This window comes from Magnolia sinica, chromosome 13, assembly GCF_029962835.1.
Source record: "Magnolia sinica isolate HGM2019 chromosome 13, MsV1, whole genome shotgun sequence".
Classification (NCBI taxonomy): domain Eukaryota; kingdom Viridiplantae; phylum Streptophyta; class Magnoliopsida; order Magnoliales; family Magnoliaceae; genus Magnolia; species Magnolia sinica.
In genome coordinates, this window is record NC_080585.1 from 118929 (window position 1) to 145889 (window position 26961).

At 39.7% G+C, this 26961-nt stretch overlaps 1 protein-coding gene and 1 long non-coding RNA gene across 2 annotated transcripts; both read right to left on the reverse strand.

Moving 5' to 3' along the window:
* Window positions 1-26961, reverse strand: LOC131222285 (protein Iojap, chloroplastic). Its single transcript, XM_058217300.1, has 5 exons — window positions 26667-26961; window positions 20171-20297; window positions 15554-15692; window positions 14878-14966; window positions 1-454 (listed from the first exon to the last, which is right to left on the reverse strand). The coding sequence occupies exons 1-5, from the start codon at window positions 26847-26849 to the stop codon at window positions 333-335; spliced, it is 660 nt and encodes a 219-aa protein (XP_058073283.1). The 5' UTR covers window positions 26850-26961; the 3' UTR covers window positions 1-332.
* On the reverse strand, window positions 1290-14869 carry LOC131222286 (uncharacterized). Its single transcript, XR_009159983.1, has 2 exons — window positions 13160-14869; window positions 1290-2851 (listed from the first exon to the last, which is right to left on the reverse strand). It is a non-coding gene; the product is annotated as an uncharacterized LOC131222286 (long non-coding RNA).

Sequence of the window (26961 nt, forward strand, 5' to 3'; positions counted from 1 at the left end):
AAAATGAAGAGTTCACCTTGCTTTTCTTCCTATTCACAACTGTCCAATGCAAGTAAATGGCCATTGGGAAAATTAACAAATAATAGGAAGCAAACTACATTCATTTGTGAGACCAAGAAGAATTACTCCCAATTAAAATTCCTCTCCTATCCTTGAAGTTTAGCTAAATCCATCTGCATAAGACCCATCAGGACTCCTCGGAAATGAGACTAAAGCAGTCTAGAGGAATGCAGCACAAATAAAGGAGGCTCAATGATGGAACTGCCCATTTTCAGTCAAGCGTCATCTGTATCTACCAGGAATTTCATGACTTGGAAGGCTGTGGACTCCTTTCAGCCGCGAAAGGATGATCGAGTGTCAAAGGGCAACTCGATGGGTGTTGCATTGCCATAGAATTCTTCCAAGTTATAGAATGCTCTTTGTTGGGGAAGAAATATGTGGACAACTACATCACCTGCAATGGCAGTCAAAAGGCTGTGCATTAGAACCAGGCAAATAATTTCCAAGCAAGAAACAGGGGCCAATTTAGGCAAGACTTGAAGTTGATTGGATATGACCAATGCATCAAGTAGCCAATGGAATCTCCATCCTTTGTAAAGGTCAACATGTTTGTACATATCAGAAAGAGAAATGTTCACAAACAATGATGTTAGTGAACTCAAACATGCAATGTTTTTATTTTCTATTAATGTTTCACTTCGGTGAAACATCTGAGCTGTGTGGTGGGACATTCCATGAAGATCACCAAGAGCAAAAATCCACTCATTAGGTGGGCCACACACCTATACCTACTCGACAATATCGGCCGATATATCCCACAATATATCTTGTATCCCACCTGTGCGATACAAAACACACAAGTAGTGGAATATATCCCACATGTTCGATTTGGTGAGCATTTTCAATTTTCGATCCTTTTTTTTCTTCTATAAATCATGTTAAATTAGTGTCAAATTGTTACAAATCTATGATTTTTCATGTTTTAGATTAGGAGCTTCAATTTCAAGATTTGGAGGAAATGAGCTGAGTTGCGGAAAATTGAAAAAAAAAAAATCAAAAGTTTCCAATTTCTTGTAAATTGATTGCAATCTTTGTATCCAAACATAAAATCAAACATGTATGTAACCTGATCTAGTAATTATTCATTTGCTTTCAAATGTATTGCTTGTGTTTCCACATGTCTTCTTACATTTATAAATTATATGAATAGACTTTGAATATACTTGCATCAATTCAGTTAGACAACGCATAGATTAGGATCCCATACAAAGAAAACCCATTATGTGCACTTGTTTTTTTGTAGTGTTTTGATTTACAAGTGTGTATTGATGTCTTTTTTAACAATCACTGAAGTTTCATTGAAAAATTTGACCAATTTCCCAATGTTTCCAACAACAACGATACATTACGCGATACAACCGATATATCCCATGCGATAATTGATACATGTTCATATCCAAGGGTGCGATACATAACGCAATACTGATATTTCGAACACTGGTTAGGACTTGAGGAGAATTTTTGCTTTTGTTACTTAAGGGTGTTTTTATCTTTTTCACTTACTTATTATTAATACAAATAAGAGGAGAGGGGATGTCTAGACATATAATCCTCTTTTCTTTTCTTTTCACAACTCTCTCTTCTCTCTTATCTTATTTCTTCTTCTTTCTTCTACTTCTAATTTACAAATCTACATGTTATCGGAGCAATTTTGTTTTCTATCTTTTCTATCTAATCCATCTTTCTCCCAAGTTGGAAGATGTTAACATTGGTCAGTGGTCAACAAATGTGGTTAAGAAAGCGATATAACAACAATCCAAAAACAACTAGATGTTGGATGATGAGGGATCCTTCCAGAATTACATGGTATCAAAGCGTGTTTATATATATATATATATATATATATATAGAGAGAGAGAGAGAGAGAGAGAGAGAATTACATGGTATCAAGCACCCACAAACTTCATGGCGTTAGAATTATTGGAGTCTGGTAATATTCATGGCGTTTTTTGATAAATCAAATGCCTTCGATTGTTTTAATGAGTAAATCACCTCATGAAGTTCTACTTCCAGATACCTCGTTGCTTTCTCTGTCTCCCAAAGTTTTTTAATGTATATGTTTTGTTCATTAATTGGGGTCGGGTCACGATAAATTCAGTCTTAGAGCCATTAAATGTATTTTCCTTGGGTATTCACGGGCACAGAGGTTATCGTTGTTACAGTTCTTTACTTTGAACACTGTGTCTGCAAATGTTACATTTTTTTTAGTCTACTCCGTTCTTCTCACAAGACAATAAATTTCTTAATGTGGAAGTTGTGCTTGTACCAATAATGGTTGAAGAAGACATAATCCAATCTCTTACCTTTGTGAACTCATCTATTCCCATTGCTTCTCATTAAAAGTTTACTCAGGACAAAAATAGACAAATAGTGTGATCTATTATGATGTGCCATCAACCATATTTTCTTCCGAGAGCCTAGTTGATGCAGGACATGAAATTAAATATGAAATGCAAGATTTCAAGCTTTAGATCATACCAATTTTAAACAATCACAAAATTCCACGTCCCACATACGATCAAACATTCAACAACGGGAATCTATAGGGGTCCAAGCCTACACACGTTAGGGCCGGATCAAATAAAAATTATAAACCAAACAATAACCAAAGGAGTGTAGATTCATCCATTCTTGCAAAGGATTGTTCCCCAATTCAAAAGATTCACCATGTTTCAATTTAAAGAAAGTCTAGGGTTTGCAAAAGTAGGAAAGAAGTTGGAATTTAGGATTATCTAGGGTTAGGGTTAGGGATGTAAGGCGAGAGAGGAGAGAATAGAGGAGAGAGAAGAACCTGAGATAGTTCACATGTGTGGACAGGCAAACAGCAGTCCGGCCCAAGCGCACGTGTGTGGGTTCCTATTCGCACGTGTGTGGAGCGCACGAAACTGGAAACGGCCACCTAGGGTGTGGTCGGCCAGGGGTAGCCCACTCACACTCCAAATCTTACGTCGATCTGTTGTCCGGTTTGTGCGTGGTGCTCCATCGAAGTTTCAGCTCCCCTGAAGGGTCAGAATCTGAAAATCTGTTGTAGAGGAGAACTTAGGTACAAAAAGGGGTGGATTTGAAGATGGGTTGGCTATGGGAGATGATGGACATGGAGTGTAGGAGGTGGGGACGATTTGGGATGGTTGTGACTTCGCACCACGGTAGTTAGCCCTTAGAAGAAGGGAGGGTTTCGCACCCAATTAGATTCTTCAACTCAGAGAACTAGGGAAGAAAAACGTAAAATTTTATTCATAAACTTCATTAAAAAAAACATATAGGGGGTTCCCTATTTATAAGAAAACCCTAAACCCCAAAAGTCACACCATGTGCGCACACTATTACTTGGAGACGAAGTAACAAAAATAACAACTAATCAACGCAATAAAAACCGTTCATGAAGTTTCTAATAACGATAATAACCAAAACTCAAAATCCTAGATCATCTAGGGTAGTGGGCCACGATCATGAGATCCAATAGTGGAATCTCTATGATGATCGGGTCCACTCCAATACTCCATAGCACAGCCCCCTAACTAAGAGGTCCTCCATGGAGGTCGTCGTCGATCCAGATCAATAGTGGGGCCTTCCTCCTCCTTGAATATGTGCGTAGAATGAGGGGCATGCGCGTGCGCATGATGTCCCCATCAAATCTCCCCGGCTACGAAGGTTTCACCACTAGCGAAATAAAACTTCTGAACTACTCCAATATGTCAGGATCAAGTCTCTGAAGCTCCTCAGTAAGCCACGTACTGTTTGAACCTGGGCGTGACTTCTACTTGACCAAGAACTTTTGAAATCCGTCGTCTGACGTCGATACTATCTGATGGTTCAGAATATCCTCTATCTCCTCTCTGGGTGTGGGAAGGGTAGGTATGGGAGGTAGAGGCTGGGAAGATAGGTCGGGAAGGGGCCATGAATCAAGGGAAAGGTCTAGGGAATCGGGATGGTTTGGTGAAAGGCTGGGCAATGTATCAGTGGTCCCCTGAAATGCGACTAGATCCTCCACATTGAATGTGAAACTAATTCCCAAGGAAGGTGGAAGATCTACCACATACGTATTGAGACCGTTTCGTTTTATTATTTTAAATGGTCCAGCACTACGCGCGTGTAATTTACGAACGACTCCCTGAGGGTACCACTCTAGCCTGACACGGACCATCACAAAGTCCCCTACATTGAATTCCTTGAATCGTTTATGTTGGTCTGCAGAAACTTTGTAATGTTCATTACTGGTATTAATCTTTCGCCTGATTTCTTGATGCAATGAATGAATGTGATGTGCAAAGGACTCTGCAGACTCTGATGGCCTATGGGACAGGGACATAGGGACAAGATCAATAGGCTTCCTAGGAACAACATCACGCCAAAGTGTGGCTTTGTATAATCCAAACTGAATAGGAACAACACAACGGTGTGAGACTGGAATGGAAGTTTCATCAACCCAAGACACTCTATAGGGTTGAGGATGGGCTTCAAGCTTCAAGCCCAAATGGCTCACAGTGCCAGTTGATGCCACGCTGGTATAACTACAACTATCCACGATCATCTTGCAGTTCTTATCACCACCTTTTGCGTGAGTATAGAAGATCATGTTGCGGCGCCAATCATCAGTATTCTTTGCTTGTGCAAAGGAGCAACGCACAACTGTAAGAGTCGCAGACTCTTACGATCCCTCTTCCTCATCACTAGGGGTTTCTGCTAGCTCATATTCTTCCTCCTCACCGTCACTTTTTAGGGGCATTACTTCTACATGCCCATCAATTGCCCTCTTTCGTGCTACACTGGTGAGCAAAGTAACCAGACCCCTGACATCTAAAACACCTATTCGCATTGCTTCTGCGCGAGCTAAACCCGACAACTTCTTTACCCTTATCATCCTTGGGCTTAGACTGAGAACTACTAAGAAGGTTGTACTGATATCCAGTGCTAGGTTTAGCCCCAGAAGGGTTGGCCTTAGCGCAAAATCACGAGACTCAAACCGCCTTCCCACAGATGCTTTAAGGTATTGTTCGACTTCCAACACTACTTGATACATCTGCTCAAGAGTGTCTATGTCCTTGGCGAGCAATTCTCTCCAAATGTCAGAACGGAGGCCCGTCTTGAATCGAGCAAGAGTGAGTACGGGATCCTCATCGACTTCACACTGGGTCAAATACTCTTCGAACTTCTCAATGTATTCAGCCACACTCATGGGACCTTGTCAAAGAAACTGTCATTCTTCAACCAACCTCAAGTAATAAGAGAAAGGAAGGTACTTTTCCTTAAGACTTTCTTTCATTTCTCCCTAATGGACTATTGGGGGCTCCCTCGATCTTTCTTTCTTTCGCTCAATAGTAGCCCAAAACCTCTTTGCTTGGCCCACAAGCTTCATTTTGCGAATTGGATCCAACGAGCATCCTACATGTCATACCACTCAAAATAGTGGTCCATATCCGCCAACCAGTGTAGAAAAGCTGGTCCAAGTGGTCATCAAACGTAGGGGCATTCTAACACCCTTGAGGAGTTGCACATCTGGGTCATAATGATCATGATGTCCCTCGCAGGGTGGGTGCACGGGTGCGCGCCCATGACCATTTCTTTGGCCACCTCCATTCCTTGCTCTATCCTCTTGACCACCTGCTTGCGATTGGGCATCTTCCTCAATGGTGGTCTCTAGTTGGGTAACACGTGTCAGATTTGCTCAATGACCCTCAATCAAGTGGTCTTTTTCTTATATAGAAATCATTTTCCCTAATTACAATATATCCCTTAATTACAGTATCCCCTAATTACAGCATAATATCTCCTAATTACTGCAGCATCTATATCCCCAAATTACAGCATATTATCTCCTAATTACAGCATCTATATCCCCTAATTACAGCAGCATCTATATCCCCTAATTACAGAATAATATCACCTAATTACAGCATCTATGTCCCCTAATTACAGCAACATCTATATCCCCTAATTATAGCATAATATCACCTAATTACAACATCTATATCCCCTAATTACAGCAGCATCTATATCGCCTAATTCAGGAAAGATATTTACAAATCTGTTTCCTAAATAACTGTACAATTTATTTATGGTAAATATGTTATCAATTCTACTAACATCCCCCCTCAAATTGAAGTTGGTCGATCAAGAAGCATCAATTTGCCAACAAGAAACTAATGACGTAGTCGTGTCATAGTTTTGGTGAAGACGTCCGCTATCTGAAGGTCGCTTGAGACATGTGGAAGAGAGATAACCTGAGTATCAACAGCTTCCCGAATAGAATGACAATCCACCTCGATATGTTTGGTACGCTCGTGATAGATGGGATTGGTAGCGATCTGAATAGCACTCGTATTATCAGCATGAAGAGGAGTGGGAGTACACTAAGGAAAACTTATTTTAGCAAGTAAGCCACGGAGCCACGTAATTTCCGAGCAGGCTGCCGACATGGCACGGTACTCGGACTCGGTCGAAGATTTGAAAACACGATCTTGTTTCTTACTCTTCCAAGAGATAAGTGAATTACCAAGAAACATACACCACCCGGTGACAGACCAGCGAGTATTAGGACATCCTGCCCAGTCAGCATCACTAAAAGCCACAAGGCGAAGAGGAGTACCAGTAGAGAAGAACAAGTCACGGTGAGAGGAACCCCGGAGATATCGAATAATCCGGCGGACCGCGGCAAGATGAAGGTGGCGAGGAGACTGCATAAATTGACTAACTTGCTGGACAGCAAAGGAGATGTCAGGCCGTGTAATAGTAAGATAATTGAGACTACCAACTAACTATCGAAACACCATGGAATCAGGAAGGAGATCCCCCTCCTCACATTGATACTTGACATTCACTTCCAAAGGGGTATCCACGAAAGAGGAGTCCTGCAAACCAGATAAAGAAATCAAGTCCTCTATGTATTTATGCTGATGCAGGAAACCCCAGAGGAATCGGACTGAACTTCCAAACCGATGAAATACCGGAGAGGACCAAGATCCTTCATATGGAATGAATCATGAACATGCTGCTTGAGTTGATCAATGAGGGCAGAATCAGTCCCAGTGATGACAATGTCATCAACATAAACCAGAAGAAGAACGATACCAACAGAAGTCGAACGAAGAAACAATGAAGAATCATATTGGCTTTGGATGAAAGAAAATCGAAGTAAGGTAGCCCGGAACTTATCAAACCAGGCCCGAGGAGCCTATTTCAAATCATACAGAGAGCGCTTCAGCTTATACACATTCGACGTCGACGACGAGCAAAGGCCAGGAGGTGTCATGTAAACATCTTCCTGTAAATCACCGTGAAGAAATGCGTTCTTCACATCCATCTGGCAAAGGGACCATCCCTGAGAGGTTGTAATGGCAATAATAGTACACACAGTTGTCATTTTAGCGACAGGAGCAAAGGTCTCCTCATATTCAACCCCATACTCCTGGCGGTTATCAAGGGCAACTAAACGAGCCTTATAACGGTCCACAGACCCATCGGGCCGAAGTTTCACAGAAAAAACTCACTTACACCCAATTAGCTTGACATGAGAAGGACAAGGGACCATGTCCCAAGTCTGATTTTCTTGAAGAGCTTGAAGTTCTTCCTGCATAGCATTTCTCCAACACTCATGTTTATCAGCTTGTGAGTAGGAATTAGGAATCAACACAGTTGATAAGGTAGCCGTGAAGGAGGTATGAGGGAAACCATACCTACCCGGTTGATGGGAAGTACGGCCAGATCATCGAGGAGGGTGCAAAACAGGATCAGGTGGCAGATCAGACTCAGGCAGGGTAGAGTTGGTCGACGGTGTTCATATACAAAACCAGGCTTGAAGCGTTCAGGAGGGCACATCAAATCATCAAAGTGAGGAAGAACAGAAACTGCAGGAGATCATGTAATAAAACTAGGAAAGAAATATTGATGCTCAAAGAAAACGACATTACAAGATATATGAAATTTATTGGAAGAAGCAACATATAGCACATAAATCCTTTTTGAGATAAGTTATATCCCATAAAGACACATTTCACAGATTGCGCAGAGAATTTGTGACGTTGATGCGGAGGTAGATGCACAAAACAAACACAACCAAAAGTGTGTAAGTCAAGAAAGCTAGGGTGTTGTTTATGCAGACGATAGAATGGAGAGTCGAAATTTAGCACTTTAGAAGGCAACCTATTAATCAAGTATACTGTTGTAGCTAAAGCTTCAACCCAAAATGTAGGAGGAACAGAAGATGCAAGTAACAAGGTCTTAGCAACATCTAACAAATGTTGATTTTTGCGGTCAGCCACGCCATTCTGTTAAGGCGTATAAGGACACGAGCGGTGAGAACTTATAGCGCAGAAAATATACCCAACTATGCCGACTATGGTCACTATGAATGTCACAAAATATTTATAATGAGCATGAGAAATGACAAGAGTAACGCCCCATACATCACTATGAACAAGGTCAAAGCAATTCTTTGCCCTACTCCCGGAAGAAGGGAAGGGAAGAATCTTACTTTTTCCAATTTTACACATAGAACAATCAAAAGATAAAGCATGAGACAAAGAAGAATCTTTTTTTCCCAACGAACCAAAATTCAGCAAATGAGATAAAACAACATTGTTTGGATGGCCTAAACGTTTGTGCCATACTTCATAATTATTGGAGATAGTAGTACAAGCCAAAGAAATGATACTAGGAATGGAAAAGTATAATGGAAACAGTCTCCCAACTTTAGGCCCATTCGCTATTGTCCTCCCCGACACCGGATCCTACACATGACAACTATCACGAGAAAACTAAACATTGTAATTATCATCTACTAATTGTCCAACCGAGATAAGATTCGTAGAATGCCCAGGTGATACAAAAATATTAGTAAGTGATGGTGCGATATCACCAACCCCAGTAATCGGTAAACGATGGCCATTAGCAACTTGAATATTAGAAAAACCAATGTACTTACGAACATTGCTAAGCATATCAGGAGAACTGGTCATGTGATTAGATGCAGCAGAGTCAACAAGCCAAGATTGAGAGGGTATAGTACGTATAGTACCCTTACCTTACAGCCCTAAAGCGGAAAATGCCGATACAATCATTTGCTGCACCATTTCTAGTGTAAGGGCAGGTGTAGCAGCAGTGGAAGATGACACTGGAGCGAGATTTTGAGTGCTGGTTACCCCATCCGAAGTGTAGCCAGTAGCAGTAGCATGATAAGCATTCACGGGTCAGTTTTGAGGACGTGTTGGGCATTCTTTGATGATATGCCCCTTCTGTTTACAATAGTTGCAGAACCTTTTAGCACAACGGCCAGCAATATGCCCATAATCTTTGCAACTGTAGCACTGAACTGTACGCATGTCTCGAACCCTCCCTTTGCCTTGAGCAGCATATGCGACCAGGGTGTCCCATATCGGTTACGTATTGGCCATAACGGCCGATATGTAACAGTAACGGTGGGGTCCGTTAAGCGATACGGGGGCGTAACGAGCGATGCCCCGATTTTGCTACCGTAATGGCCGTTACGAGCGAAACGGCCGTTACTGACCCGTTACGGCTGTTACGGGCCTTAAAAAATAGGGAAAAAAATACTTACCTTTTTTTTCTTTCTTTTCTTCTTCTTCTTCTTCTTCTTCTTCTTCTTCTTCTCGGGAAGTTGCGGCTGCGGCCCTGCTACGGCTTGCGACTGTCTCTCTTCTTCCTCCTCCTCCTCCTCTTCTTCTTCTTCTCTCTCTCTCTCTCTCTCTCTCTCTCTCTCTCTCTCTCTCTCTTCTTTCCCTCTTTTTGCTTTTCAGTTTCCCTCTCCCTTCCTTTTTTTTTCGGAGGTGTACCGTGCACCAGCTGGAGGTACGTGTCATGCTAAGACGAGCGCTGACAGTCCTCGAGCTCTGAGTTGTACGAACGGTTCAAAGGAGATCAAAGTTACGTGGGCTCCACAGTGATGTATTTATTATATCTACACCGTTCATCTATTTTCAGAGATCATTTTAGAGCACCACCAAATAAATGAATTATAGAGCACCACCAAATAAATGAATTATATCCAAAGATCGTCTAGACCACATCAAAAATAGCAGCGGATATAATGATTTTCACCGTTAAACAATTCGTAGGCCCCACTGTAATGTTTCTTTTCCATCCAATATGTTCAAGCCTTAAGAGGAGCTCGTCAAATGAATGGACGGTTTAGATATAACACATGTCAGCTTGATCTAAAACTTTTGTAGCCCCCAATAAAATTTAACGGTGAACTTTTAATTATTGTTGTTTCTTATGGTGCAATCCACCTAAGCTTTGGATGTGCCTCATTTTTGGGCTCATACCCTAAAATTATTTGGCAAAATGGATGGACAGTGTGGATATAACACATTCATCACGGGTGGGGCCCAAAAAACTTTGACACGTGTGCTACACTTCCCAATCCGAGTCCCGCCTAATTCGAGCCCTTAAAAATTTGTACATGAGACATATTAACTTAAAATTTACCAATTAAATTATGGACTACAATTGCTAACTCACAATGCTAAAATCAAATTGTTTGAATAGTTTTAATTGTTAATTTGTGGACTTTTATTTTTTAAAATAGGGCCTTTTGATTTTTTTCATGATTCACTATCCAATAAATGTCCACCAATTCATAAGTGGGATAATGGCAATAAATTGCATGAATTTGAGGCTAATTTGGGGCATAGATTGGTCCTCCAGGTCAGCCCCAAATTGGCAACGCCATCTACCTGAATTTAATTTCATTTTTTTAAAGAACTATTGGGAGAAATGATATCGAATTGTTAAGTATATAAATTAGATATTTAGAAAATTAAATATATGAATTTTGTAGTCAAATTCAGGTTACCTGGTTCAAAAATTAATCAGATAGTCCGATACAACTTCTCATCAAAGAGTGGACCGTTACACCACCATAAACATGTTCCAATTTATAAATGAATGCATATTTGGAATGCTTAGAATATTCCGAATTTAATCCATATTTTTTCATATTTTTTTGGCAAAAAAATAAATTGCACCGTTACGAGCCGTTACGCCCCCGTATCGCCATTACACCGCCGTATCCGTATCGGTTTCGAAGGGCACCGTTACGCCAACCGATACCGATACGGGATACCTTGCATGCGACAGCATTCTCTTGCAGAAGCAAAGATTAAGTAAGAAGACGGGGTTCCTCTCGAAGAAGTGCTCCAAAACACATGTCAAGAGATGGTGAAGGATCCCTGTGCATCAGGTTGGAGTGAATAGACTTGAATTCTGGCCTTAGTTTCATTAAAAACTAGTCTCTTTTGTCAACTTCATGGACTGCTTGAACAGCAGAGAGGGACTCGGCGGACACGTCGGCATACACAATGTCGGAAAACTCAGCCCAAAGATTCTGAAAACCACAGAAATATTCCTGAACAGAGTGTAACTTGGGAATAGGCAACAAGATCAGTTTCCAACTGAAATCGCCGGGCGGAATGATCGTGATGATAGACCTTTTTCAAGTAATCCCACATCGATTTAGCCATCTTGTGCGGCCTTAAATTGAGTATAAGCAGTGGATCAATAGACCCAAGAATCCAAGTCATCATGCGAGCATCTTTCACCTTCCCTTGAACCAACGTCGTAGGATCGGTAGGTGCTGGATCACTCCCATAAACATGACCCCACAACTCCTTTCCCATGACAAAAGGTTGAAACTGAAACTCCCAGGCAGCATAATTCTTCCTTGCAAACCGAGTTTGAAAGACTTTTGAGTTGGAGTTGTTAGCCATAACTAGAATCTCTTGAAATGCACTAAAAAAAACTACAAACCAAAACCCGCACCCAAGAAACCAGAAAACCAGAGCCTAGAACCACGAAAATTGGACCAAAGACAAGGTTGCAGAGAGTGGCTCTGATACCATGTCAGATTTGCTCAATGACCCTCAATCGAGTGGTCCTTTTCTTATATAGAAATCATTTTCCCTAATTACAATATATCCCTTAATTACAGTATCCCCTAATTACAGCATAATATTTCCTAATTACAGCAGCATCTATATTCCCTAATTACAGTATAATATCTCCTAATTACAGCATCTATATCCCCTAATTACAGCATAATATCTCCTAATTACAGCATCTATATCTCCTAATTACAGTAGCATCTATATCCCCTAATTACAACATAATATCACCTAATTACAGCATCTATATCCCCTAATTACAGCAGCATCTATATCGCCTAATTTAGGAAAGATATTTACAGATCTGTTTCCTAAATAACTGTACAATTTATTTATAGTAAGTATGTTATCAATCCTACTAACAACGCGCACATTAAGCTGATCCAAATGTTGATCAATACGTTATTCCAAGCGCTTACCCAAAGACTTAAACGGTTAGGTCGTTAACAGATTCTTGCAATTGCTCCATGTTCAGTGTAGGGTGCAAACCAAAACCATGACCAGTACGCATGGGCACACAACCACTCACTCAAAGATCCTCTAATGCAACTATATGCATTTAAATGGAACTAAATGATCCTATAGGACTCTATATGAGGGAAACTACACATCACTACTAAAATTCCAGCAACATAACTGCCTAATTAGCTTGTTAACAGAAAATTCAGCCATAAAAATTGGAGATTTTCTGACAACAGAAAATTCAGCAATTCATGTTGTGAATGATGGGTCCTAAACAGCCCTATATGATGAGATTTAATGCAAAATAAACGTGAGTAGACTAACCCTAAACATGCGATGCAATCCCCTATGAAAACCCTAAGCTCTGATACCAAATTTGATGCAAGACATGAAATTAAATATGACATGCAAGATTTCAAGCTTTAGATCATACCAATTTTAAACAATCACAAAATTCCACGTCCCACATACGATCAAACATTCAACAAGGGGAATCTACGGGGATCCAAGCCTACACATGTTAGGACTGAATCAAATAAAAATTATAAACCAAACAATGCCCAAAGGAGTGTAGATTCATCCACTCTTGCAAAGGATTGTTCCCCAATTCAAGAGATTCACCATGTTTCAATTCGGGGAAAGTCTAGGGTTTGCAAAAGTGAGAAAGAAGTTGGAATTTAGGATTATCTAGGGTATTAGGGATGTAAGGCAAGAGAGGAGAGAATAGAGGAGAGAAGAACCTAAGATAGTCCACACGTGTGGACAACAGTCCGGCCCAAACGCACGTGCATGAGTTCTTGTTCATACGTGTGTGGGGCCCACGAAACTGGAAACGGCCACCTAGGGTGTGGTCGGCCAGGGGTGGCCCACTCACACACCAAATCTTACATTGATCCGCTGTCCGGTTTGTGCATGGTGCTCCGCCGAAGTTTCAGCCCCCCTGGAGGGCCAAAATCTGAAAATCTGCTGTAGAGGAGAACTTGGGTACAAAAATGGGTGGATTTGAAGAAGGGATGGCTGTGGGAGATGATGGACGTGGAGTGTAGGAGGTGAGGACGATTTGGGATGGTTGTAGCTTCGCACCAAGGTAATTAGCCCTTCAAAGAAGGGAGGGTTTCGCACCCAATTAGATTCTTCAACTCAGAGAATTAGAGAAGAAAAACGCAGAATTTTATTCATAAACTTCATTTTAAAAAAACCTATAAGGGGTCGCCTATTTATAAGAAAACCCTAAACCCCAAAAGTCGCGCCATGTGCGCACACTATTACATAGAGGCGAAGTAACAAAAATAACAACTAATCAACGCAATCAAAATTGTTCATGAAGTTTCTAATAACGATAATAACCAAGACTCAAAATCGTAGATCATCTAGGGTAGTGGGCCACGATCATGAGATCCAATGGTGGAATCTCTATGATGATCGGGTGCACTCCAATGCTCCATAACACAGCCCCCTAACTAAGAGGTCCTCCATAAAGGTCGTCGTCGATCCAGATCGATAATGGGGCATTCCTCCTCCTTGAGTATGTGCGTAGAGTGGGGGGCGTGCGCGTGCGCATGATGTCCCCATCATTAGTGATCCAATGACTATTCCAGATAGTTCTGATGTTCCTATTGCCTTGAGAAAAGGTAAGCGTACATTTATCGATCATCCTATCTCCAAATGTCTCATTTCAATGCTTATCTCCCACTTTTTGCAAATTCATGCTATCATTGTCCTCTCATTCTATTCCCAAGTCATATTAGGAAGTAATGTTACATAAGGAGTGGAAGCAGGTAGTGGAAGACAAAAATACTGCTCTTTATCAAAATAACACTTAGGAGCTCACTAGTCTACCCGCTGGTAAACGTGTTGTTGGTCAGTAAGGGTGCTTTTGGATGCACTATCAAGTGGATCGCAGTAATTAGTCTAATCAAGTGTAAGTAACCAAATTGAGATTTTCGTAGTTTTCACATTGAGGATTTGACCTCCAAATCACGCTCACACATTACTTTCAAGTAGGAGTTCAAAAAAGTGTAACTACAATTGGAGGACCACTTCCTCCTTGCAAATAATAGGAAGCATTATTAATTGTTTCCATTGCCTCGGGGTCTGGAATGCATTTAGATGTTACTGAATTCCCATGGAGCGGAATGGCCATTTGTGCTTATTCTTCAATAAGAAGAAACTAGCTCACATGCCATTTTGGGATGGTTTGATGGATATAATCCATTCTACCCTATGCTGCTATGCATAATGCACTTTCTATATTTTCAAACATCACACCTTTTGAAATGCATGTGGCCGCTATGAATATTGGGTGGAACGACCATTTGAGCCTCTCTTTTTTTTTTCCAAATGTAGTCCAAACTCAGTTTCTACAATTTGATTCACTTGCATCCAAATGCAGCCTAAATTTTAAGGCACTAAATTAGCTGCATGGCAAAGATGAAGGGATTAAAATTAGAAGGCTTACCAAAGTCCAGTAAGGTCCATGAGTTGGGTTTGGTGTCTCCAGACGCAACTTTCCTGTACTGTTTCTCAGCTAAATCTCTTATTTTGGACCTGAATACCATGGAAAGAATATAAAAGAAAAAAATCCATATTATTCATTACCACTGCTTATAAGGGTACCCACTCAATATATTTTTTTGCTAAGATTTTTTTTTTTTTTTTTTGATGAGAATAAAGAGAAAACCAAGAAAGATCAGACAGATGCAAAAACATGTCTTTCTATGAGAACACAAACCTAGGACAAAACTAAAGATACCTTTCGGTACTGTCATCTTTCAAGGTTGATGGGATGTACTTGGTCTTTGTATCTGGATAACTTCAGGAATTACTTGAAGTCATCTAGATGAGGAGTTCAGGCAGAGTTGCATCTATTCTGGATGCAATTTCCAGAAAAAAGGCGCCCACGCCGACTGCTTTCCCATTTGGATATCCATCCAAATCACCATGGATCGCCAATCCAATGGTGCCTTGAGGTACATCCAAGCATTCCCTAAAAGATTCATCTAAAATGGATTGCGTTTTCTTGGTAGGGAAAAATCATCGTGCAATCTAAATTCCTTCAGGCACATCGTTCCATTTTTTAAAGTCTTCCTAAGCAAATGATCATATACGTTGGAAGTGAGAACTATAACACATACCCTATTGCATCAATTTGAGGGCGAGAAAAAGCTGTTACAATGATGAAAAAGCGAGTCCAGTATACAAGAGGCTTCACAAAGAGAACACGGATATCTGCAGCCTTCACCTCATTTGCAACCTTGGCAAGAGCAACAGCAACTGCATTGATGTCATTAAAGCATTAAATTTGATTCATTACAATCCATTAAAAAAAATCAAGCAATAAAATATATAAGTTAACAGAGAGACATTATTTCATACCAGATTGCATGGCCCAACTATTCTAAATGCTTATATGTGAATTAGTTACCAAGCACTCAACCTCTCTAGATGTGCAAACATGCAATGTATCAGGATTGTTCGCCTATTGTACTTTTGTTATAAATGCTGACCATTGGTTGGAAATTTCCCTAACCGTTCATCTGTAATCCTCAACTGATCTCTGATCAGTAGGGGCGACAGATGAAAGGTCTGGATCTCGTATGGCCCATCTGTTCTAAACACTTATATATACATTAGTTACCAAGCACTCAACCTCTCTAGATGTGGCACACATGCAATGATCAGGATTGGTTGTCTATTTTGATTTTGTTATAAATGTTGACCATTGGTTGGAAATTTCCCGAACTGGTTGTCTGTAATCCTCAACTCATCTCTGATCAGTAGGTAGGGCCGATAGATGAAAGGACTGGATCTCATACATACATGTGCGCTACATGCATGGATAATGAATGCCTGATCGCTAATTCAGATAAATATTGGTAGATTGGATATCCTCACTTTGTGGTATTATGAAACTACTGGTACACTCGCATGAGATTGAGGATTTTGCACCAAATGTGCCAACATGGCACATAAACATGATGTGAACTTCATCACTTGTGGTCCACCATGAACGTGACCTAGCCAAAATATACTTAGGCCACATGTATATTAAATATGGACTGTCAACTTATTTTTGCATGTGTGGGCCATGTAACTAGCAGACCAGCCTGGTTATTGGCCCAAGAAGTCTTCGACGGTGAGAGCAGTCCGACAAATGACCAATGGTTTGGATCTCACTCATGTAAGGTGCATTGCCACTAGTGAATGGTAAGTTAGAAGAAGAAGAAGAAGAAGAAGAAGACATTTGATGACATCTTCTGATGACTTTGAAAGATACAATGGCTCCACATTTTTCCATACACGCATGGCCCACTTGATGACGGAACTAGCCTTATTGTGCCCACTGGTGAAGGGCCTGCAACAAACATGATGGGATCAATGTTGTAGAATGAAGATCATTCTAAAACTGTTGTATGTGGGCCACACCATAGAAAACTGTGGAGAACCACCCAAAAACCTCCAAATGCATGTAATGGCCCACATGATGGTTGGAAAGGCCTGATGTATGGGGTGTCCCACTTCACTGGTAGGGAGACCCTATTGGACAAGTTATACGGCACACGCATACCATTTTATGTATAGGGGTATTTTTGTCATTTACGAAAATAACAAGGTTTTTGTTGTCACTAAACAAAGAGGGACATTTTTGTCATTTATGAAAAAAGCTCACTTAACGTAATGGAATTTGGGAAATTAGAAAGTAGTGCAATGAAAATAAATTTAATTAATGAGGAAGCCCAACGAAAAGCTCATCAATTAGGTATAGGGATATACATAGATGGTGACTACCATATTGATAATGTTATGTGATTGATAATAACATATTGTGCCGGCCTTGAATTTTATCTTATAAGACACCTTTATGAGGCAACAATATAGATATGTACTTTAATGTCTTCAGTGGAATTCTTCCAACTAATGCACAGTATCTTTCTTAAGTCCTAAGATGGAATCCAAGGACATTCTATCTAACATGGGATACCTTAGAGAGTTGAGATAAAGACAATCAATCCCATAATATATTCAAACTGCCGTTCATAAGGAATGGATAATAATAACAAATCCATACAACATGTCTAATAAACCAAAACAAATCTACTATGGTCATCGCCCCAAAAGCTAAGTCCTCAAGTGCTACTCTACTCCTATCATGCTTTGCCTATCATACCCATCTATTTATAGCTAATGCACGCTCGTCCTCTCCTCGTCTCTTCTGACCTTCTACATATTCTTACTCCTTTTGTTATCGTCCCTCTTATGCTTTTGAGAATTAGACTAGCCATTATAGGCGCCTTCTACTAAGTGTACTACATGCACATTTTGATGTCTCGAATTATTAACCTCGTAAAGGACCAATTGCATGTGTAACTTTTCCTCATTGTATTTGAGTTCCATCATATTGTAGTTGTCAATGAATCTGTCATACATAGGTGTCCATAATATAAGGATGACATTTATGAGGAACGTTTTTTTGTGTGGTTCCCGTCAAAAATTCTTGTGTGTCATACATAGCCCTTTTTAATCAAAGTTTCAAGTGGGGTTTAGCGCCCCCCCCCCCAAAAAAAAAAAAAAAACTCTAGTTTATTGGCAACCTCAAGCATTTTCATGGCATGCTTACTAGCTAAGGTGCCTTCCTCAAGTCTCAATGTATAGTTGTCTTTCGAGTCTCTAGACTCAAGCATTGGCATGGGCATCAAACATACCCTTTAGGCGCAGGTAGATATCTTTGGCCCTTAGCATGTTCCATATCTAGTGCCAGAGCACATCATCTATGAAGCGAATATATATACCTTGGCCGACCTTATTATCTCTTTTCCACTTAGTGTATTTGGAAATGATAGTTAGGGACTCATCATCAATTTCAAGGTGCTCCGTTGAGCTCTTCTTCTTGCCATATCCCTGCGAGCGAGTTAGCTTCTCTCATTCGATTATTGCCCCAGGATGTGGGCTTCTTTCTGTTACCCAGGTTGTGGGCGCTTTCCTTTTATTTTTCCTAGCTTTGGGTGTGGGCTCTTCTTCTTATTATTATTCTTCTTCTTTTCTTAGTTTAGCTCCTTTTTTAGTTATATTCCTTTTAGGTTTTGCCCTTGTTAAGTAATAAGAGAGTTATTTTTTACTTTCCATAATAATAATAATAAATCATGCTTAATCTGATTTTGGTTGGGTCCTTCAACTTGAAGCCTGTTAAAATCAAGTTAGGTTGGGCTAAATTGAATCTAGATCAGGTCTAGTTGGTTTTAATAATATAATTACATACATCAAAAATCCCAAAATTCTATAAATATGGCATATCAATTTTCTAGAGCTACTATGCATCTATGCCTGCCTGCACCTCATATTACTTTCTAGAGTTGAAACATGTGCATTAGTAACATAGCACTTGTGCGGTAAATCCAACTAAACATGTGCCTAGACATTATAATGCGGGGGCATTTTCACAACGGGCTCGAGTGGGGTTGCCTGTGTGAAGTGGGGGCACACTCGGGGTGGGCGGACCGTGTGAGGCGGGTGGCTCGTGTGAGGCGAGACCCATGTGAAGTAGGGCCTACAAGGGGGGTTCGGCCGAGGGCCTAACCTGGGCTTGAGATAAAGGGATTGATTCGCCACGCTCTATCAGTTCGAGCTTTTAGAGCAAGTGGTTAGTTGTCCTGCGTCACATTAGTTAAAAAAACCCACAACCGAAAGCAAATGATGCAGTTAGCAAGCACTTCAGCAGTAAATTCAACTACAATCAACATAAGTGCCTGGACATTAACAAGACAATGACAATAATTTTGGGAATTTGTAAAAATCTGAAGTCTATAGAATGCCGAAAAGTCTGAGCATGAAAATCATGGGTATTTTATTTTGGATCGATTACCCTATCAAGCATTCTCACAAAATGTTGATTCGCCAATTAACAATTTGGAAGAAGGGCCCATGTTTCTATTGACTAGAGAACCCAGCCACCCAGTACTACTGTCTCAGTTAACAATTTGCTACCTGATGGGGATAGAGGTACACATCTTAAGTTTGTGATAGGCTCAATTGGAACAGGTCAACTGCCTCTGGAGGCATGGCATTTTCATGCTTCCAGATTCTGTATCATATACATGGCACATGTCAGATGGTCCGAACCAGGGATCTGCTGGCTCTGCCACTGATTGGCCACTGACCAAAAATTAACCATCAAATGGATGGACCTTTTCTCACTGGATGGGAGCCATTGCTGGCTTTTGTCTTTCAGTTTTGGTTTCTATGCCACCAATTGAAGGGCAAGGATCATCCAAACATTGTGATTCTTGGACCAGGTCCCACTCACTAGTGGAAATACTGCATAAATGGTTTCAACCTCATCTATGTATGCCAAGTGTGAAGAAATGACATGGACGTATGATGATGCCATGCCTCCAGCAGCACTAGATCCACTTCCTGGATTACTCAGGTCAGTTTAGTGTTTCCTGAAGGGCCATATAACACATTGCCTGGGTGGATATGCACAGCTATTTGAGCAAGACATTTAATTTATCTTTCTTCATCATCATCCAAGCCTTACCCAACTAATAGGGGTCGGCTAGACGGCTACACAAATCCTGTTCCGCGATTCCACTCAATCAAAGGCCATAACTTTATCTTTCCTTTCCTTGTTATTTGTTATTATCTGTACAATATTTGTATAGCTTTAACTTATTCCAATTTAATGGATAGATAATATAACTTTAAATATCATCAAATAAATGCATCAATACTCTAGTAAGAGTGAGTGGGCTTACATGACAGGCTTTCTGCATCATCATCTGCCTCAGCACTGGGAGGCTTTTGATCACTTCTTCTGAACACCACCTTTCCGTACTTATCAAATAAGTCATCAAACATTTCATCCGTGTCTTGATTCACATTCTGCAACAAGCAGTATTCATTTCATCTTGCAAATATAGTGAAGAGTTGCCAACGTAACATCAAACAAAATGATAACATATGACAGACATACCTTACATAAGAGTACGTGCATGGAAAATAATGAGGAAAAAAAACTCAAAGGCAGTTTTTCTTAGAATAAAGCATTATTATCAGTGTGAATGTGAGGGTAAGAGCAGGATGCTAATGATGATATGAAAGGCCAGAAATGAAGGAACATGATAGCTACAATGTGCCACACGCAGAACCATCACCAGCAAAAAAGTGCAAAAAAAGGAAGAAGATGAAATGACAATGCCACCACAACACCAACACCCAGGCACATTATCACCACCACCGTGAACTACCAGCAAAAACAAACCACCATAAACACATGAACAACAGCACAGAATTGCCAGCTCCACTCTCTGACAAGATTAATAAACTAGAGATAAAGAACAAATTCATTCACAAAGAGAAGAGTTTGCTGTTGCCGACAACATAGTCTGAGGGGAATAAACCTTACCACTGACTCAAGCCGGCATAACAAATTACATCCAATCCATTCCAAAATTCCACATTCAGCAATATCTCAATTCCTCAAAGTTTACCGGACGCTTTTAAACGCATGGCCGGTCAAATCATTGATTTGGACCATCCATTAGGTTCACCCCTCTTTTCATGGGCAACATGAAGGATCCCACTGATCAGAGGATATGTTTTATTTTTTTTTACCCAATCAACACCATATAAAAATTAACAGTTTAGATCAAAGAAGGCCCGATTATCGATATGAATAGTCCATTTGTTAGAGTCCACTTAGAGAACATGTCCTGAATGAACCATTTTGATCCAATGACCATAACCAGCCCATTCATGGCTTGGAAAATCAATGGTTATAAAAAATAAAATAAAATAAAATAAAGCAAAAACAAAAGAGGCCCATGTCTTGAAGGTTCCAACAACAATAATCACCTAAGCCTTATCCCAGCTACTTGAGTCACTACATGAATCCTGTTACGTGATTCCACTCTATCAAGGGCCATATCCTCAATTAAGCCATGGGTCATCAAGTCTTTTCTTACTACCTTCACCCACGTCCTTTTGGCCATTCCCCTAGACCTTTTGTACCCTTCAAATTGAATCAACTCACTCCTTCTAACTGGTGCAAAAGGAAGAGAGGGGTGCATAGCGTAGCTTTCGCGCTACACAATGCATGAAAATAGAACAAGTCACATGTACCATAGCCAAATGCTACAAGCTACACTACATGCTACGTAACCTACACTACATGCTATATAGCTTTCACTATGGGCTAACTTAAATGTGTTTGATTAGGTATCTTAATTAATTTCTTATTAAAAAGCAACTATGGAGCTGACCCCAAGTAGTTAGGGGAAGGCTTTGATGATGATGATTTTTAAATTTTAAAATTTAAAAATAAAAAAAATAAAAAAAAACAATTATGGAAATAACGTTATTTCGGGAAACAACCTTTAGATATTTCTGAAGAGAGTTTTTTCACTAACAACCGAATGTTACCTGAAGGGGTGGAACACATGTCGTGTCTCAAAAATCAGAGTGGCACACTCATCAAGTTAGCCACACATTTGAGTTGAATCTGGACTATTGGACATTTTCTGACACCCCATTTTCCTTGTACAAGTTTGATCTGCCTGATCAACGGAACAAACAATTGGATGTTTGCACAGTACCCTGCCTGATGAATGGCCTAGATCTCTAACACGTGTGTTGTCTGCCTAATTTCTAATATGTGTTCCATTCCCATAGAAGTATACACTCATGGATATTGTCATTTGGAGATTCTTTATGCAAATCAATTGGTCACTACAAAAAATGGAAAGCTATTTGGTATTCTGGTAGCGCATGACGCTTGATATGCTGACATTCTGAAATGGTATATTAAATGTGGCATACACTTCAAGGCCCAAAAAAATGTGGCATACACTGGCTCAAAGTAATCCCTGTAAAATGTGGAACACAATTGCTAAGTAACAGTCCCAAAATCATATAGGTTAATCAACCTAACCTTTGATTTGTGGACACTTGTTTGTGGAAAGAGGACCACTTGATATTTTCATTTTAACCTTCCAATAAATGTCCTCAATCCGGTAACTAGATAATCAAATAACGTAATTTTTGGTTCATGATATATCTAAACTAGGACCCATAATTTGGATAGTTTAACTTGATTTAATTGCATGCCCCACATACAATGTAATGGGACCACAGGGAACAATGGGGAGGGAATACCAGCTGTAGGTTTGTAAGTGGGGCCCACCATGGCAAGTACATTCCACCTAACCCATTCATCATATGTGCCTCACCAAGATGAAGTGGAAGTCTGAAAATCAGCCTAAACCAAAACTCGTGTGGGCCACACTGCGTGAACCAAAAGTGTTGGTGTGATTTTACATTATTCCCCATGGCATGACCCACTAGAGTTTCGGATCAGTCTGATTTTTGGCATGTACAATGAACATGTGGGGGAACACTTATTGACAGGGATAAATGCGTATATTTCTCTATAGTACGATGCACTCGTAGAACCAGATGTGAAACAGATAGCATGGTGGGCCCTACAAAGCTTGGATGTTGTACCTCATAATTTTGTACCACAAATCAGTTGATTGACGGGTCGGTCCACTTATAACCTTCATCACCTTACCAAAAATGTTTATTAGGAATTCGTTTTTTAAAAAATGTTTATTAGGAATCAATTTTGCATAAGCAATTATTAAGAAAAAATTCCATGAAATTGTTTATTGAGATTCAAGTTTGCCCTTGTTTGAAGCAATGCCGAAGGGGACCTAAGAATGTTAACTTGCTCTCTGTGCAAATGAGCATTTTCCTTCCTCAAATCAATTCTGCCAAGGTCACACATTATTGACAATGGTATGATTCACCAAGGAAGGAATGTATGAACAGTACATTCTGATACATGTGCTCATATCCAAATGCATCGATGCTAGAAATGATGTTTGTTGACAGTGTTTTACATAGCTACACTATGTAGTGCGTAGCTTACGCTACGGTTTAGCCTTAACACTACATAGCTCATGGAAATAGCTTGAGTCGCATGTAGCCTATGCTACATGATTAATTTGCATACGCTACACACTATGTAACTCACATTACAAGTTATTATTCACTACAACATTAAATCAATTAATGTTTTCAACAATTTGTTACATTTTCTATTTTTAGTATAAGTAACAAACTAACAGTATCAAATCGGTTTTGTTGTTCTTTCTTTACCTTTATACTTCATCATTGCCCTTTCCTATTACTTTAGGTTGCATTTAGTTGCATGGATATTGTGAAATTTTGTTAACTTTCATTATTAATCAATCTAATTTGGTGCAAGACATCATGAAATTGGTACTACCAAACCTAGATTAAAAATCTAGAAGTAGCGTGAAGTTTGCGATGCATGCAATGTAGCTTATGCCTCACGCTTTAGAGGGGTAGATGTTATGCTACACGTTATTCGCTATTTAAAACACCGCTGGTCAGTGCACTATTCATTCTGTGATACAAGTGCTTGTATCATTATTGTCGTATTGCCAAATGAATTCCTCACATAATAGGAAACAGTGAAATATACTAAACCTTTAATAAAACAATGATCAAGAAATGAAAAGCCCGTTCAATTTTTCACCAAATTAGGGAACTTATGACTCTAAAGGGGTCGGATGCCTGTAAGTTGGGTTAGTGGGAAGTGACTTACCTATAACTCTCTTACAGGTGGTGTTCGGGTGTGGAATTTCACATGTGAGTGAGTTACAAACCTGTAAGTCAGGCAACTTACATAGGGGACAAGTGCGATTTCACTTACCTGTAAGTGAGTTACACCCCAATGGTTGAAATTTTTTTAATTGCTGCTACAAGGGGAGTCACAGTAAGGGTCAAATTCCCAAACCTATCCTTCGGAATCATCCATCTTTCCGACCAGCTTCTCCTTTCTCCATCTTTCTCGGCCATTTCCGGCGGAAGGTATGGTTCCTCATTTCTCTCTTCTTCTTTTTTATCAAAAAAAGAGGGAGTGAAGATCTTTAGTTTGAATCTCAACTGCGATTTCAACGGATTGGAATTCTCCCCCTTCTACAGAGGAATTGCAGAGAGAGAAAGCGAGAGAGAGAGAGAGAGAGAGAGAGAGAGAGAGGGATGATGGGGTTTTGACGAATATGACTCCATTGTGCATTTAATACAACACTCTGCCCCAAAAGTTTGTGTACATTGCCGTTCGGGGTTTTCGGTTTTTGTTCAAATGAGGTCCATTATTCGATGATCCATAGAGTTGAGTATATGGCCCTCATGCGGATAGCTTGTTGATTGAAATTCCCCCAGATTTAATGATCCTATCGGGATGCCTATAAGTTGGGTTAGTGGGAAGTGACTTACCTAGATGAATCTTTGAGGCGATTCTTAGGCTAAACCAATCATTAGGTGGGCCTCACATATTCAAAATACTGGCGATTAGTAGATGGGCCAGATTTAGTGGCCTAGCCATGCCTACGTGACTGTAGAAAGGAACAATCGCACACAAGCGTGCCATCTTGATACGTGTGTTGGGTGATACATTGCCTTTTCTTTGTTGAATGTGAACGATTGTTGTAGCCGTCTATATTTGACCACATATTTAGGGTATGCGATTCTTCCAACCTTAGAGGTTTTGGTTCAAAGGCCATCCTAAGCAGCACCCATAATCTTAACGGTCTAAATCATTGAACTATCGGTCCCACTTGTCTTCTACAAAACCCAAAACACGAACAACACTGTGCAACCTTTTGGCCCAAGCATTGTATAATTAGTCTAAAATTTGGTGACTCATCTTTCTCATCCAGTGAAACCATATGCATGTATCACCCAACACATGTGGCAAGATGGCATGCTTGTGTGCGATTGTTCCTTCCTACAGTCACGTAGGCATGACTAGGCCACTAAATCTGGCCCATCTACTAATCGCCAATATTTTGAATATGTGGGGCCCACCTAATGATTGGTTTAGCCTAAGAATCGCCTCAAAGATTCATCTAGATGGGCTCAACCCAATGGCCTATCTAATGCCAAGCTTTTTTTTTTATGTGATTTGAGTATTTTTGAGTGATTACATCATCTAAGCTCTGTTTGGTGTGAATATACAATTACTTACCTCGCTTGTAGGTTGCCCAAAAGAAAAAAAAAAAAAACTACTTAACTGCGAGTGACTTACAACCAGTGTTGCCAAAATCTTACGATTTACAATTTAAGTCAAATCTTAAGCAAAACGATTTGAATCCCACCTATGAGTCCCTTTTTATATGAATCCTACGATTTTATGATTTGAATCATACGATTTACAATTCAAATATCGATTTACAATTCAAATTATACTTGCTTTCTTCTAGTTTAAGATTCACTTGACTTTCATTTTATGTTTTTAAATTGGTGGGGGATTTAAGAATCATCTAGAAAAAAAACTTTTACAAAAAAAAAAAAAAAAAAAGAATCATTTAGAAACGGTAAATTATTTAATTTTATTCTTTATAAGATATTAAATGATATATTCTCTCTTCAATGTTAAATCGTAGAGCTTTTTTTCTTTTATGATTTCTTACTTCTTAATTGGTCGAAACACCAAATTGATGTATGACTTATCTAGAATATTTTTATGGATGGTTATGATCATATTGTGACTTATATGTACTGTGGAACAATGGTTAGAAATCAAAAAATCTTTTTTCGTTGGTCTATGGACCCAAATGCCGCTTTTCCAATGTCATTCTACATTCAAGAAAGGTAATAAGAACATAAATTATTAAAGGATCCTTGTATGTTTTTTAAGGAAATTTTCTTGAAAGACAAGATTAAATAAATAAATAAATAAATAAGATAAGATAAAAATCATTTAATTTTTAAGTAATACCATGTCATGATAGTGTTAAAGTTTTTAATTTTTTTCTGATTTACTTATATTTTTCATATTTTTAAGAAAATCATTATTAAAAAAAAATCTTACGATTTGTGATCCGATATGATTCAACCCCTATTACGATTTGTGATATGATAACGATTTTGACAACTTTTTTTACTTTGAAAGATTTTGACAACATTGCTTACAACTTACCTCCAAACAGGCAGCATGTTACAAGTTAAAAGCTTACAGGCATCTGAACGACCCCTAAGCAAATAAAAATCAGTTTGAGAAAGCTATTATCACAACATATCTCAATTATTATTTTCTTTCAAATTTGATAGTTGGGAGAAGGATTCTTCCAAGTTGAAACAAATATAACGAAGGGAAGGGAAGGAAATTCTAAAGCAGCTAAAAAATCAGAAGCCTCTAAAAGCGCAATTCACGGAACTTACGTTTTCTGGTCGTCTCTGAGAATGTAAGGCATGAAATGGAAAGCGCGTTGAGAAGAGGCGAATGTCCCTCCTCACCCCCTGATTTACCAACCGTTTGTTTGGATAGATTTGGAGAGGGGCAGCAGCATTAATCAGATTCGCCGAAGACGGAATTAGACAAAGGGGAGATGCTAATGAGCGCATGGTCGAGATAGAGAGGGCGGGGATTTTGGGCAACAACGAAGCGCCCCCTTCTCTCCAAATATCGGATAATGCTGGCACGGACAGACAGGGGAGTACGAAGTGGGAAGAGACG